The 14554-nt window shown below is 62.3% G+C and overlaps 4 protein-coding genes across 4 annotated transcripts; all 4 read right to left on the minus strand.

Annotated features, from left to right (window-relative positions):
• Positions 1–434: 434 nt before the first annotated feature.
• LMJF_25_1960 (putative acylphosphatase) lies at positions 435–968 on the minus strand (the record flags this gene model as incomplete). Its single annotated transcript, XM_001683903.1, has 1 exon — positions 435–968. The coding sequence occupies one exon, from the start codon at positions 966–968 to the stop codon at positions 435–437; it is 534 nt and encodes a 177-aa protein (XP_001683955.1).
• A 456-nt stretch (positions 969–1424) lies between these two features.
• Positions 1425–4619, minus strand: LMJF_25_1970 (putative kinesin; the record flags this gene model as incomplete). The annotated part of the gene is made up of 1 exon (XM_001683904.1): positions 1425–4619. The coding sequence occupies one exon, from the start codon at positions 4617–4619 to the stop codon at positions 1425–1427; it is 3195 nt and encodes a 1064-aa protein (XP_001683956.1).
• A 1722-nt stretch (positions 4620–6341) lies between these two features.
• LMJF_25_1980 (conserved hypothetical protein) lies at positions 6342–10790 on the minus strand (the record flags this gene model as incomplete). Its single annotated transcript, XM_001683905.1, has 1 exon — positions 6342–10790. One exon carries the CDS (start codon positions 10788–10790, stop codon positions 6342–6344), a length of 4449 nt encoding a protein of 1482 aa, XP_001683957.1.
• Positions 10791–12361: 1571 nt separating this feature from the next.
• LMJF_25_1990 (putative protein kinase) lies at positions 12362–14092 on the minus strand (the record flags this gene model as incomplete). Its single annotated transcript, XM_001683906.1, has 1 exon — positions 12362–14092. The coding sequence occupies one exon, from the start codon at positions 14090–14092 to the stop codon at positions 12362–12364; it is 1731 nt and encodes a 576-aa protein (XP_001683958.1).
• Between the last annotated feature and the right edge of the window lie 462 nt (positions 14093–14554).

Consider the following 14554-nt stretch of genomic DNA (forward strand, 5'->3'; position numbering starts at 1 on the left):
CGCGCGCACATGCTCATCGCCCGAACACGTGCGCGCGTGCTCTACATGGGAACCCGGGGTTCCCTCCTTCAGAGAAGCCGCAAGACCGTGCAGTGACAAGAACATGCTTTTTTTCATGTCGAAGAAGAACGGCAAGACGAGAAGGCGAGGGGCCATACTATCAGGGCATGTGAGAGAACTACAGCTGGGGGGGGGGAGGTGAGGGGGAAGGGAGGGAGGGGGGGGGCCTCTGTGGGCGAGACCGGGACGGTTTCCCTTACCTCCACAAAGCAGTCAAACAGAAACCACCGCACCACGACAAGAGAAAGCCGGTGAACGCGGGCAACCACGGCGAGGGAAGCCAACGACAACAACATACACGAAAAAAAAACGATGCAGTGGACCCCCTCCCCCTGTTCTCCGCCTACTCATCTGCTTGCCCGTCTTCCGCTCCACTAGCGGCTCACCACGAAGCCGTTCATCGTGCGGTGCACCGGCGGCTTCGCCATCGCTTCTGCACCGCCGCTCGGGGGCACCACCTCCGTGCAATTCTCCACGTCCACGGCCGTCACCTGCGACTTTGGCGACCCTCTGTAGCACCACGTCTCCAGTGCGCTGATTTGCTCCTTGGTCCCCTCGGCCAAGATCTCGACCCGGCCGTCTGGTAAGTTGCGCACAAAGCCTGTCACGCCCAGCTCCGTGGCCTTGAGCGCCGTGTACTTGCGGTAGAAAACACCCTGCACACGGCCGCTCACGAAGATACGATATGTGTAGATGTAGCACGACGCCTCCATGGGGTTGACGACGGCAGCCGCAGCGTCCTCTTTCGTGGATATGGAGAGCGCAGTCAAGGGTGTGAGTCTGTTTTCGAGCTTGCGCGTGTTCGTGTATGCATGCGCGAGCAGGGCTGCCTTTCCTTTGGCAATCGAACGCTCTGTGATGGGCGAGTCGAGGAAGGAGAAAAAGTCTGTGTGTGTGGGGGGGGGCATGAAAAGCAGCTGCGGCAACGGGAGCAAGGGCGTAGCACCCGCCACCACAAAGTCCGAGACGGCGGTGGGCGAGGAAGAGGCGCCTCTTTCCCGGCTTTGCCAAGGCTTGCATCGGTGCGGACATCTTTTTGTGTCTCCCACTGGCAGAGGCACACACACGCATACACCCACTCACACACATATATATATATATATATATATATATATCGATATCTATATATAGATAGATGTCACCTCCTGGCGTCGCGCAGTCTGAATGCGACATCGTGAACAGGGATGAGGAAGCCCAGAAAGATAAAGGCCACCGTGAGGCAACACACACACACACACACACACACACACACACCAACACCCAGGAGGGAGGGGCCCTTCGATGCCCCTCATCACCGCATCGCTTCAGACACACACGAGGGAGGCCGGCTACAGTCACCGAGTGAGAGAGAGGGAGCGAGAGCGCTAAACGTCTGCATCCATCGCCTTGATCGCGGCGTGAATGAGTCCCTGCAGACTGAGCGCCTCGCTGCTCAGCTTGCTGGCCCCATCTTTGCCGTCAGCAGTGTCGACGTGGGTGACCTGCAGCAGCTCACAGATGCGATTAATCTTGCTCTTCATCCGGTGCTCCAGGATGGTGCGGATGGCATGCCGATCCTTCTCGTGCACCATTAGCTTTCTCCTCAGCGCTGCCACCTCCGCTGTGTCGGCGGCGGACGCTTCTGATGATTCGCGGCCGTTTGCGCGACCCTCCATCTCCCGCTCCAGCTGTGTGATGCAGCACTGCTGCTCTTCAATCCTTTTCTGCAGCGCCGCCTCCCGCGCCTGCGCATCGCGCAACTTGCGCTCCGCATCCGCTGCGCTCGTGGCACTGCTATTCCCCGAGGGCACAGCCTCAGCGTCAAGGAGCACATCTGGCAGCTGCGTCAATATCCCGTGAAGGCGCACTTCCTCCTCCACCTCCTGCAGCCGCTGCCACACGCGGCTAACAGCAGACCGCCGACTCGTGTCAGGTGACGCGATAGCCGACGAGGTCGCTGTCTCAAGCAGGTGCTGCACCTCCACGCGGATGCGGTCGATCTCGCGCCCAAGCCGCACCCTCTCTGCCGTGTCGGCGCGAACGGCGTCTCGGACCGCGTCCATCGTGCTGACGTAGGCTTTGCGGCGCGAGTCCCACTCCGCTCGAAGTTCTCGCTGCACCGCATCTATGGTGGCACCGTTCTGTCCACTGCTCAGTCGATGCGCCAGCAGGCGCGCCTCCTTGTCGGCGATGTGCGCCCTGTCCTCGCTGTTGCGCAGTTGAAGGGTCAACGCCGCCACGGTGGAGCGCAGCTGCGCCACTTGCGCGTTGTAATGCGCGTGCAAAATCGAGTCGGCGCGCTGCTGCAGGATACGAGTCAGCTCCGCGGCGTCGACGAGGCTGCCCTCGACTGATCCGCTCCTGTCCTTGCCCGAAGCAGCCACCGCGGCGGCGTCTTTGCGGCCTTGTAGCATGACCAACTCCACGGCGAGCGCCTCCGCGGTAACAGTGCGGCTCGGTTGAAGGAAGGATCGGTATCGCGGCGACGTGCCGGCCCGCGCGCCAGCCTCCGACGACGGGGACTGCACGCGCCTTTGGTAGATGTATTCTGCCGCCTGCGCCTCACTCGCGTTCCCGACGAGCTGCGGGTTGACAACCATCATTGCGGTCGAGGACGGCGGCGGCGAGGTGGCCCGCCGCCCTGCGTTGCCTTGCCGTGCCAACAGCTCCAGCTCCTCCTCCAACGTCTGCACGTGCTGGTCGTAGGCGTCAACTTCTTCTTGGAGAAGCAGGATCGTCTCGTCGCGGTCGTTCAGTCGGGTGGTGAGGCTCAGCATGATGTCGCGCTGCTTCAGCAGCAGGTGCTTGTAGCGTTCCACCTGCTCCTTGTCCTCTTCCACGGCCTGACGCTCCCGGTCCAGCTCGAGAAGCCGCTCGGCGTACTCCTGACTGGTGCGCGGGTTGCCCTCCATGCCACCCTCGCGCATGATGGCCTCTAGCTCGCGTATGCGACTCTCCAGCTCCTGCCGCACACGCATCTCTTCCTGATGTGCCACCGAAGACTTCTCAAGCGCCGCAAGCGCCGCCTGCCGGTCCGCCTCCGCACGCCGTCGGTCCTCCTCCAATTCGGAAAGCAGCAAATGGGTGTCAGTCGAGCTCATGAGCCCATTGGCGCCACCGCCGCCCATCTCCGTGCGTTCCTGCAGCTGCTGCCGCAGTCGCTGCAGTTCCTGCTCGTACGCCCTGAGCAGCGTTGCCTGGCTCATGCCCTCGTTCACCACGGCGTGGTTCTGAATGTTCTTGGCGCGATTGGCGAACATGAGCGTGGAGAGAGACTCCGCGTACGACTCCAACGCCGGTGAAATGCACGCGATCAGCGTCGTCTTGCAGTTGCCGCCAAGTGAGTCTCGCAGCGCGCTTGTGAGGGCGGAGTTGCGGAACGGGATGTGCCGCTGCACTCGACGGCCGTGTGCGCCGGACTTGGCGGCCAAGGCAGAGATGACGTTGCCAAGCTCGTGCAGCGACTTGTTGATGTTCTTGGTCTCCTCCAGTCTCTGCCCCGTGACCCCGGCCAGGCGGATTTTCTCGCTGCCGGCCAGGTCGACAATGTTCAGTTTGCCAAAGCGGTAGGAGAGCGGATTCGCCTCGTTGCCCTCCATCGCCTCCACGACAATGGTGAAGATGGCGTGCGAGCGGGAGGACAGCTCGCTCAGCTTCGTGGCACTGGTCGCCCGCAGCGCCGTGCCCTTCGCGATGAGCCCGTACACGTCCTCTGGGGTGCGCACGATCCACTCCGACAAGCCATCGACGTAGACGCCGCGCTGGGGTGTGTGGCGCACGGCGAGGCTGCTGCTACGGCTTGCACCGCCGCTGCTGCTGCTGCTGCTGGCAACGAACGCCGTGGCCGGCGGCTCCAGCAGGTCCGAGATGACCTCGTTGTAGATTTGCATGTAGGAGGCCCGCACGAGGAACTTTGTGTCCTCGCTGGTGCGGCGCCTCTCCTGTATGCACGCAAAGACATCTTCGACAGCGCGAGGAACAATGCCACGCTCCTCCTCGTTGGTGAAGCCCTCCATTGTGTATGTCTTGCCTGTGCCCGTCTGCCCGTACGCCATGAGCGTGGCGTTGTAGCCCTCTAGCACCGATAGGACCGCTGGCCGCGCGCTCAGCTCGTATACGTCCTCCTGCGTTGCGTCGGCCGCGTAGACGCGGTCGAACGTGTAGCTCTGGCGCGAGTACACCGCCCCCCGACCGTCCTCTGTGTCTAGAGCATCGCAGAGGGTGATGGAATTGGGGTGCTCTGGTACTATTTGAACCACGTCGACGAAGGGTCGGTAGCCGTGCAGCTCGCGGTGCAGAGGTGGACGTACGCGCACCGCCACCTTAAAGTTGCCGCGCGTGTTGGTAGCGCCGGCGCCGGAGTAGAGGTTGGCGCCGTCGGAGTGCTCTGGCAGCGAGGATGCCGCCGTGGCGAAGGGGAAGCGCTCCTGTAGATGCGGCCTCGCCTCACTGTGTACAGAGGCCGTGCGCGGGCTGCTGCCGGTGAAAAATTCGTCCTGCTGACTCATCAAGGACGGCAACACGCTTCGGTCGTGCTCGCAACGGGCGTTGTAGCCGGCACATGGTCTTTGCGAGTGCATGATGGACAAGAGAGAGGGGAAAGAAGGGAGGAAGGGAGGTGCTGCAACTCACTATAGCGGCAGACAGGAATCAACGATGCAAGAAGAATGCAGACGTATGTGGGAGTGACGTACACATCCACCCACTGACCCGACTCTCCATCAATCCAACCACACCCACACCCACACCCACACCCACCCACACACACACACACGCAGAGCGAAAAGTGGAGGGTGATGGGAAGGAGAGAGCGGGCGCGGGTGTTGAGATGGTCAGCACAGCACCTCTTCCCTCTTCACGGGTAGATATGCACATGTGTGTGTGTGTGTAGAGGGGAGGGTCATCGAGTGCAAGAACGAGAGCAGCCGATGCGGAAGGGGAGGATCAATGCGAGGGAGTCACACACATTCCTTTTGCCACGCGGGTGATGGCCCCGGTGGCCCCGGCCAAGGGGGCGCCACACATGCATGCAGAATCACACGGACATGACTACATCCGTCTCGAGAGAGGAATGCCAGGTGCACACGATGGTGCCACCAAACCGTCGTCCCCGCTCCTCCGAAGCTTCCTTCTCTCGCTCTCTGCTTCTCTCTTCGCCCATTCTCTTTCCTTCACCGCGCCCCATCGTAGCGTCGGTACGCACAAGCACAAGCGCGGACAGTCGCGCGAACAGACCCAGACACGCGTACACAACACGATGGTCAGATAACCCCGCATGCAGATAAGACTGGCAAGCTCTGGGAGACAAGGCCACAAAGCGAAAACATCAAGAAGGAGGGGTGGGGAGATGGCAAGACTTCCTCACACAGTAAGTCGAATGGGGCGGCCCGGGTGAGGACGACGAAGAGGGCCACATGCACACATGAAACACTGCCACGACACCCGGTGCGCAAACGGAAAACCACAGCGACTATCACACGCAGACACACACAGACTCATATATATATATATATATGAGTCTGTGTGTGTGTGTGTGTGCAGAGAGAGATACAGAGGCAACAGCCTTTCCAGTGGGTGCTCCCCCCTCTACCGCCCCACCAGGCGGCGTTGTGCAAAAAGCCCACGTTTGAGACCTCTTCCTCGGCTCTTCGTTCACGTACGCAGCCCTTTCCCACCCTCCTATCCCACCGCCCCACCAATCAACTTACTAGTCGTCCCCTCTCCTCCTCGCGGCCTCTTCGTCCTTTTCTTTCCCTTCTATCTATGTGCAACATCAACAAGCGGGAGAAGAGGGCAGCAATGGACGCGGCTGCAGCTCACCACGCCGTGCCATCACGATGCGCGTGGCTGTCCTTCTCTTCTGCGTTTTATGCCCTTCTATACCCCCACCTCCCCACGGGGAAAACAGGGGGTTTCGTTGCTGCACATGCACACACACACTCACACACCCACTCTCTCTCTATGCATCCCATCGCTGACTTCTTGTACATGCCATCTTTTCCTCGCTCCTCGCCTCTATGCAACACCGTCTGCTTCCATACAAGTACACACACGCATACACACACAGGCACGTGCGCCACGACACTCGAGAATCGGCACCTCGACATCACCCATCGGCGCCAACGAGCCGTTGGCGTCGTGCTGCATTTTATTTCGGTGAGAGGCGGGGGGGGGGATTGGGTAGCGTCGGTGGGGTGGGGGGATACACTTACTGCTCATAGTGCAGCGGTCGGAGTGAGGTTGGGGAAGAGAAGGAGGGATACAGTGCCGGCAGGGTGCAAGACACACCCCGTGACGCCCCACTACTTCTTTCCCTTCGCTGGCTTCTTGGCAGCCGCCGCGGTGACCTTTTTGGCGGCTGCCTTAACCGCCTTCTTCGCCGGCTTCACCGCCACCGTCGTCGAGGCGGCACGCTTGGTGAGTCCGTTGTTGCCAGCGCTACCGCTACTCTTCGACGATGCCGCTGCCTTGGCGGACTTGGCTGCTGTGCCTTTCTTCGATGACGACGCCAGTGCAGCGCCTGCTGCAGCGGCTTTACCACCCTTCTTCTTCGCTTGCGTTGCCGTGGGTGCAGCCCTGCCGTGGTGGTGGGCGCAGCCGGCGGCTTTTGTGGCCTTCGCAGCCTTGCCACCGGCTGCGCCCGCTTTGCCGCCCCGCCCCCTCCCACGGCCGCCGCCGCCGCGTTTTGCGTGGGATCCTCCGGCATCGTCATGGGCCGCCGCCTCGGTAGCGCTCTTGCTGGCATCCCTCTTTGACCGGCGCCCCTTCACCACCTCCGCGACCGTCGCTTGCCGCCCGCGCCCGGCGGCCGGCGGCTCCGACGCTGCCTCCCCGGTTTCCTCCTTGGCCGGACTGTCCAGGCGTGCGGATGGCGTGTTGAGCCAGGCCGACAAGTTGTGCTGTGTGCGCGTCTTCGTCTTGCTGCGTGGCAGCCGCGTCACTCGCCCCACACGCCGCGCCGCATCCATCCAGTCCAGCGCCGGCCTGCTCTCCTGCCCGCCAGCCGAAAAGGGTGCCGCTGAAGACCCGCCCGCAGCGGCCACCACTCCCCTTGTGCTCCCTTCACCTATGTTGTACCCGGAGATCTTTTCCATGCCGTTTCCGCGTTCGTGTCGATTCGCCGCCGCTGCGGCGGCATCAGCAGTGGGGGCGGCCGCCGCGTTCCGAGCGATCGGCGGCCCAACTGGAGCGTTGGCGAGCGGTGACACGTGAGAAGTGCGAGCCGTATCCACGGAGACGCGTCTCATGCCCTCCGCCGCGGCTGAGTTGAACACGGTCTCCGAGGCGGTGGCTGCGGGTGGTGTCCGGCCCACCGCTGCCCCGGTCGTCGTCGCCGCAGCACCGTGTAGGCCCGGGCGCGTGATGACCGCCTTATGTGACATGACTGGTCGCCCTCGCGAGGCCGAGGGGTTTCTCGGGTTGAAGAAGATGTTGTTGCCACCCATACCGCCCATGCGCACCGGGCGGCTGGCCGCGGGGGCAGCGACGGGTGCAGGTTTCGTTTTAGGAGCCGAGGCCGGCGCCGCTGCTGCTAGTGACGGGATGGGTGGCATCCCAAAAAGGGAGCTGAACGCGCTGCTGTGTTGCTTCTCCGCGGTGGCTAATGTCGACTGTGATGTCGCGGCGGCTGCGAAACCCCATCCGGGGCCTGCAGGCGGCGGCGCCATGCTACCCCAGGCTGTGGTAAAGGTGGTGACAGGGACGGCAACAGGGGTAGCGGCTGGCGAGGACGGCTGTTGTTGCGTTGGTTGTGGCTGGGACGGCACACCCTCCGCTACCGGTGCCGCTGGAACTGCTGCTGCTGCTGCCACGGAGGTGTGGGCTGAGGGATGCAGTCGCGTGCGACGGGGCTGCGGTGGTGCCTCAGGCTTCGGCGATTCCTCCTCCCTCGGAGGCACTGCGGGCTCGCTAGGGGTCGCCGGCTTCTTCTCTTCGTGGGAGCGGTCGCCACGGCCGACAAAGATCTGCCCCACCGAGGAGCTGAAGAATTTCGCGTAGTAGGACATCGGCTTCTCCTCCCTCGGTGACGGAGGTGGCGGGGCGGCGACTGTTTCAGTCTCAGGAGCCGATGCAGCAGTCTCGGTGGCGGGTGCGCTGGACGGGGCAGAAGGTGCCTCTGCGACCACCGGGGGTTGTGTCGGTGGCTTTGCGGCAGGCTCCGCAATCGACAGAGAATCAAGGAAGGGGTCGCCGAGATTCAGGTCCAGCAACGGCATCGCCGCTTCGCTACTGCGGTGGGCCGGCTCCAGGTGCTTCAGCACAAACCGCCCGCGACGCTCCTCCGCCGGGAGAGCCTTTGGGATCGGCATCATCGCCAATGCCCGACGCACTTCTGGCGTGTACTGCGACTCCTTGCTTGTCACACGCTGCAGCGTCGGGCTGCTCGCGGTGAGCAGCGGCAGCGTCATGCCATTCTGCAAGTACACCACCAGCACCGTGATGCGCGCTGTCTGCTCCGAGTCAGCCAGCTCCTCGTAGAACCGCCGCACGAGAGACGACAGTACCATCTGCAGTGCCGGTGTCTTGGCCACATCCTCGTAAAGGGTGCGTAGGGAGAGCAGGACATCCTCGAGGTTGTCAGGATCCATCCCCGGCATCTGGGTCTCCAGCATATCGGCGTAGTCGTGCAGCCACTGGGTGGGTGGCACCATGCTCGGGAAGCGGCGTACAACGGAAAGGTAGCGAACAATGGTGCCACCATACACGCCTTTTTCCTTCACCAAGTCATCACCGCCGGCCTGGATGTACTCACGCACGGCCTGATCCGTGTCGCCGAAAGAGCTGAGGAGAAGCTCTGCGAGTGACACGAACTGCGCGGGGCCCACGGACGCCGTCTTGGCCGCCGCTAACGCCTTCGCCACGCTGAAGCGCTGCAGGTTCCTTTCCGGGTGGCTCGCGTCGATCACGAGCGGCAGCGAGTAGAGGGTGTCCGTACTCCACACGGGCTGGGCAAAAGCCTCGCGGAGGTGTTCCTGTGCCGCCTGCACCAGCTGCGGACGCTCCCCACAGGCCAGCAGCAGCCGCAGGTCATCCGGCGCGAAGCGTTCCCCTTGCGAGGCCAATCGCTGGCACAGCATCGCCACCACCGCCTCCCCAAACTGGGCTGACTCCAGCGTGAGAGGGAGAAGATCCACGAGCTGCCGGCTGGTGATCTGCGCGTAGTCGATGGTTTCGGCGAAGCCAGGCTGCTCAGGAAAGGCGATGGCGAGGTTCATAGAGACAAGACCGCTGACATCTGGCAGGAGAAGACGCAGTGCGACGGCCCTCGCCTCATCCCACCAGCCCGGCCGCGGCGACGGCAGCGCGGCGAAAGTGGCGCAGATGTGCGAGAGCTCCGCCAAGCGCAGCTCACCCAGGACCACCTCGATTCGCTCAGACAGCCGCGTGGCCAGGTGCGGGGTGAGCAGCTGCGCTCGGCGCAGAATGCCCGTAGCGAGGGCCAGCTGCGGCGGCTCAAAGCCCTCCACGGAGTGCTGCACGTACGCCGCGTAAGCCTGAAACACACGATGGTAGCGCACATGCCCACCAAGCTCGTACGCGAACGCGCAGGACGACATATCCTCGGAGTTGCGCCAGAATAGCTTGTCGTTGACGTCGAACAGGCGCAGGACGCGTTGCTGCATCTCCTCCAACAACGCGTTGAAGTAATCCTGAGCACGGACCACGTCGGCAGCAGTCACGCCGTTCGCGCCTGCGGTGAGAGAGACGACCAGCTTGGCAAGAGTGCCGAGTATCGCCGCGCCGTCGCGACCGTTGAAGGAGTTTCGGTACTGGAATGCGACGCGCGCCAGACGTTGGATAAGCTCTACGGGAAGATGCATGAGTTGGTGATGCCGCACACACGACACCATCAGCGTGCTAAAGTCGTGCCGTGCGAACTCGCCAGTTTGCTCAATTAAGATGTAGAGCAGCTGGTTCGCCTCCGATCGCTCCGCTCGCACCATCCAAGCGTAAAGGCGCAGAAGAGTCGCTTGCACGTAGGGGAGGTTGGTAGCCGGGGTCTTCTGCAGCAGCGCCATCGCGAACGCGGTTAGCTGCTCATTCAGCATCGGCGGCGTTCGCTTCCCGCACCGCTGCAGTGCCTTGGCGCACACGCCCACTGCATCGAACGGAAGCATCTGCGCTGGTGAAACAGGGGAGGTGCCATTGTCTACTCGGCCCGTGCCACCGCCCCCGACGCCGTTGGTGGTGCTACTGCCATTCCCACTGCCATCCAGCGCGATTCGATGAAGCTGCTGTAGCGCCTGCGCGATCACGTGAAACACGCGCTCGTAGTTCTCGTCGGGGCGGGTGCAGATAAGACTGAGAGCGGCCTGTAGTCGACTTATCAGCGGCGTAGACTCGTCTTCTGCTGTTCGGATGAGCTTGTTCAAAATGAGCGATGCCAGCGACGCCTCTGGCTGAATCTCGAAGAAGCTCAGCAGCTGCGACAGCGCGATCGCATTGCTGCCCTCTTCCATCCAGGCGCCAAGGTTGCCTTTGGGCACCTCGGAGTCGAGAAACCGCTGCGCCTCCGCGCGTGCGAAGCCGTACTGACCCCTGCCGCGCCACCGCTTCTTCATGGCTGACGCACGTCGCGTGAACTCGGTCGTGTCTTGGCTCTGAAGGGCGCTGGTGGTGATGGTGTGTTGATTGTTGCTCACAGCGGTGGGGGTGGCTGTCGCTATCCTCGCTGATGCGGCTGTGGCCACCCAGCCGCTCACACGGCTCGGCGACTGCCACTGCAACGACCTTACAGAAAGTCGAAGCATCGGTCGATGTCCCTCTCGCTGAGGCAGGCAACCAACAACCGAAAAGGCGCGGCGCCCTACGCGTTAGTCGCGTCGTGAGACAGATTCGAAGACGCGAGTGTACCCGCGCGCCAAACGTCGATCAGCCGCCGCTAACGAACGGAAGAGAGGGACGATGTTGATGATGGGGAAAGATGAGCTCGTGCGAAGGACGGCGCGCACGCCGACATGCACGAAGGGGAGCCACAACAAAGGTAAAACGCAGATTAGACCCACGGTGCCGATGCAGCTGGCCGCTTCTAAGAGTGTGAGAGGATGGGAGGAGGGGGAGGGGGTACAGGCTGCGATACTCGATGCAGATCGGTGTATGTGTGTGTGTGTGTGTGCGTGTATGGAAGGGGGAGGGGGAAGGATGAAGGCGTCCGCCAAGCGAAATGGCGTACGCGTGCGCTTGCGCGCCTGTGTCCTTGGATGGCCTCGCCCCGCTTGTCGATCTTTTAGGCTTGCAATGACCCCCGCCACTGCCACCTGCCTGTGTTCTCTATGAAGGCTTGTATACCCCTTGCGGGTGTCAGTGCGTGTCTGTGCGTGTGTGTCGGTGCTGGCACCGGAGAAAGAAAAAGCAAGCAAGTACGAGCACTTACGCCCACAGCCGTGCGCACAGACTTATCTCGGCGGGTTCGACACGCCACGTCAAGGGAGGGAGAGTACAGAGAGCCGCACGTGCGAACGTGAGATCCTGGCCTGTGCGTCAGCGCCGATGAGCTCGCTTATGTGAGGTGGCACGCTGATGGCTCCCGGGCTCTACGACATTATAGCGAGCGGCACCGCTCGGCCAGCACACAACACCGCACATTCAATAAGGCATTGAGAAAAGAGGGAGCAATGTGAGAGGGGTGTAGGGAGGCAATGGGAGGAGGGAGGGGAGGTGCAGTGGTGTGCCGCACGGCAAATGCGCCATCGAGGTACGACGTGATGCGTACACGCTCGGCTCACAGACAGCAGTGATCACGTGTGTGTGTTTGTTGCGTGTGTGAGGGGGGGGGGTAGAGGACAGCTGCAGGAGCAGAAAGAGAGCGACCCGCCTTCTTTCTGCATCGACACAGCCTGAACACTGGCACACGTCGCACACTCAACATCGCAAAAGCGTGTGGGAGCGCACGTGTGCGTGTGGGTCCGGCGCTGCATCCTTCATCTAGTGAGGCTTTCAACGGCTCGTATGGGCATGCGTCCAAGTGCATGAACGCAGAGACGCAAACGTGGCCCGCACACCCTACAGCCACGGCCACAGAGCGGGAGAGAACTGCAGACGGTTCGAGCAGGACACACACCCGACTTTGCACATATGCACACACACACACACACACACACACACATGATCACCGAGGCGGCGACCGAGAAGTGAGGGCAAGAAATAGATGTACAGTAGTGAGAGGAGAGACGAGGAGAGGTGCCAGCGACCGTCTTCAGTCGGGGGAGGAGGGGTGGGTGGGCTCGAAGAGCAGGCGTATATATATATACACAAACACAGCTGTGGCTCCTGATATGAGAGCAAAAACACATGCTGCGGCTGCAGGCGCCCCTTCGCCCCGTCAAGGATGCGACATAAAATCGACGAACTCGCCGCGTGTGGAGAAGAGAGAACCGGCGCTTGACTGCACGGCCAGTGGAGCCGCTGAGGCGGCGGTGTGCGCGGAGTTGGTTGCGCGGGTATGTCCAATGCGCTGCCGCACCGCCGCGTACCGCGAAGACGCCTCCGCCTGCTCCGCGATAGAAACGGATGATAGCGGCGGCGAAATGGTTGTGGGTGAGCGGCGAGTAACGCTGCTGCCGCTGCGATGGGTCCCGCTGCACGACAGACGGTGCGCGCTGTGCCGCGCACGACCTGGTGAGGTGTCAGGGGCAGGATGGGCTCCCTCTCCGCTGCCGCCACATTCCGCTACCGCAGGGGAAGCCGGCGACGAGACCGCCGTCGTTGCGGGGTAGGCTGGAAGGTCGATAGAGTCGAGGAGGGGGACGCCGTCGAAGACGGTGCGTCGGGCCGCTGGCTGCGGATGGCGCTGGACTTGTTCGCCCTCGTCCGCACGCATGTCAGATCGAGAGTGACCTTTTCCGTTGAAGAGCTGGCAACGTGGCTTCTCATCTGCGCTGGCGCTGCCACAGCCGCTGCTGCCCCCCTTGCGAACAGGCCCCAGCCATGGGTGACCCAAGAGTTCCGCCGCCGTCGCGCGGAGGTCCTTGTCGTACACAAAGCACAAGTCCAAGAAGCTGTGCAGCTCCGCCGAGACGTGCACGTCCGCCGGCAGCTGTGGCGGAGATGCGGCGCAGTTCGCGATGCGGAAGAGCACCGCAGACGGGTTGGTCAGGTCGGCGCCGAAAGGTTTCGTGCCGGTGACCATCTCGTACACGGTGACGCCAACACTCCAGATGTCGGCACTGGTGGTATAGCCGACCGAGCGAGCACCAAGGCGGCCCTTCTTGACAATGCTCTTGAGTGGATTGTAGTAGTTCGATGACGAGTACAGCGGCGGTGGCGAGGCAGATGCGTCAGGTGCCGTGTGCGCCAGGCCGCTGCTCGTCCAGTCCTCGCTGAAGCTGCTGCTGTTTGCGTCGCCGCCGATGGTGACTGCGAAGGCGTTGCCAAGTTCCACACCTTCATCGTCCTCGTCGTCGTCCTCGACGCCGCCGTTGATCACCTCTGGCGCCATGTACCACGGCGTTCCCACCGCTGTCTGCAGGTAGCCTTGACGCCCGCCGTTGCGGTGGCGTGGGAAGTTGCCCTCTTCCTCCTTTCCCATGCTTTGTCCGCCACGTTCTGCATGCACTGGGAGCGTCGGCGTCGTCACCTCGACCTGCTTTGCGACCCCGAAGTCGGCCAACTTGCACCGCCCGTCCGGCGTGATGAGGATGTTTGCCGGCTTCACGTCACGGTGGCACATGTGCATGGTCTTGTGCAGGTAGTGCAGTGCCTCGAGGACATCTCGGGTATACGCACGGGCGACGTTCTCTCGCAAAGGGCCGCAGCGCGTCAACACGTAGTCTAGCGAGCCGCCACTTACGTACTCCATTATAATCTGAATGCCGATGGCGCAGCGGCGGGCGCCGTAATACTCGACGAGATTGGTGTGTTGCGCCTCGCGCATACATGCGAGCTCACTCAAAATGGCCGCCAGCTCCGTGTCGTCTTCGTCAGGGACGCTAGGTTCCATGTAGGCAAGTTCCTTGATGGCGACGAAGTGCCCTCTGGCGTGATCGAAGCCCTCGTAAACAACGCCGCGGCCGCCCACCCCAAGCTTTCGATTGAGCTTCACCACGGCCTCCATGCTTCTGTCTCTCTCTCTCTCTCTGTGTGTATGTGTATGTGTGTGTGTGTGTGTGTCGGGGTGGAGTTCGTGGAGAATGCTACTGTGTGATGACAACCAACAGAAGACCGCGAGGGATTGGGGGTGGGGGAGAGAGGAGGAGAGACGGGTCAGTCTCCCTCTGCTGACTTCACACACACACGGAGGTATTCCTTCGCGTGTATCTGTATGTGTGTGTGTGTGGGGGGGGGGAAGGGAGACCAACGGAGAGAGAAGGGGTTGGGGGGGTGAGGGCACAGTGCACCCGTGCCACCGAGCGCGTGTTTCCGTGTGCGCACGGGAATGCGTGCAGGATTGTCTTTGCCACGCATGAGTGCATCAGTGGCTTTTGCCTTCCATGTGTCACCCCACAGCCTGGATGACAACGGTGTGGTGGTGGGAGGCACACACGCCTCCGTGCGTCATGTCGCAGGGCCCCCCTCC

This window comes from Leishmania major, chromosome 25, assembly GCF_000002725.2.
Source record: "Leishmania major strain Friedlin complete genome, chromosome 25".
In the NCBI taxonomy this organism is placed as follows: Eukaryota; Euglenozoa; class Kinetoplastea; order Trypanosomatida; family Trypanosomatidae; genus Leishmania; species Leishmania major.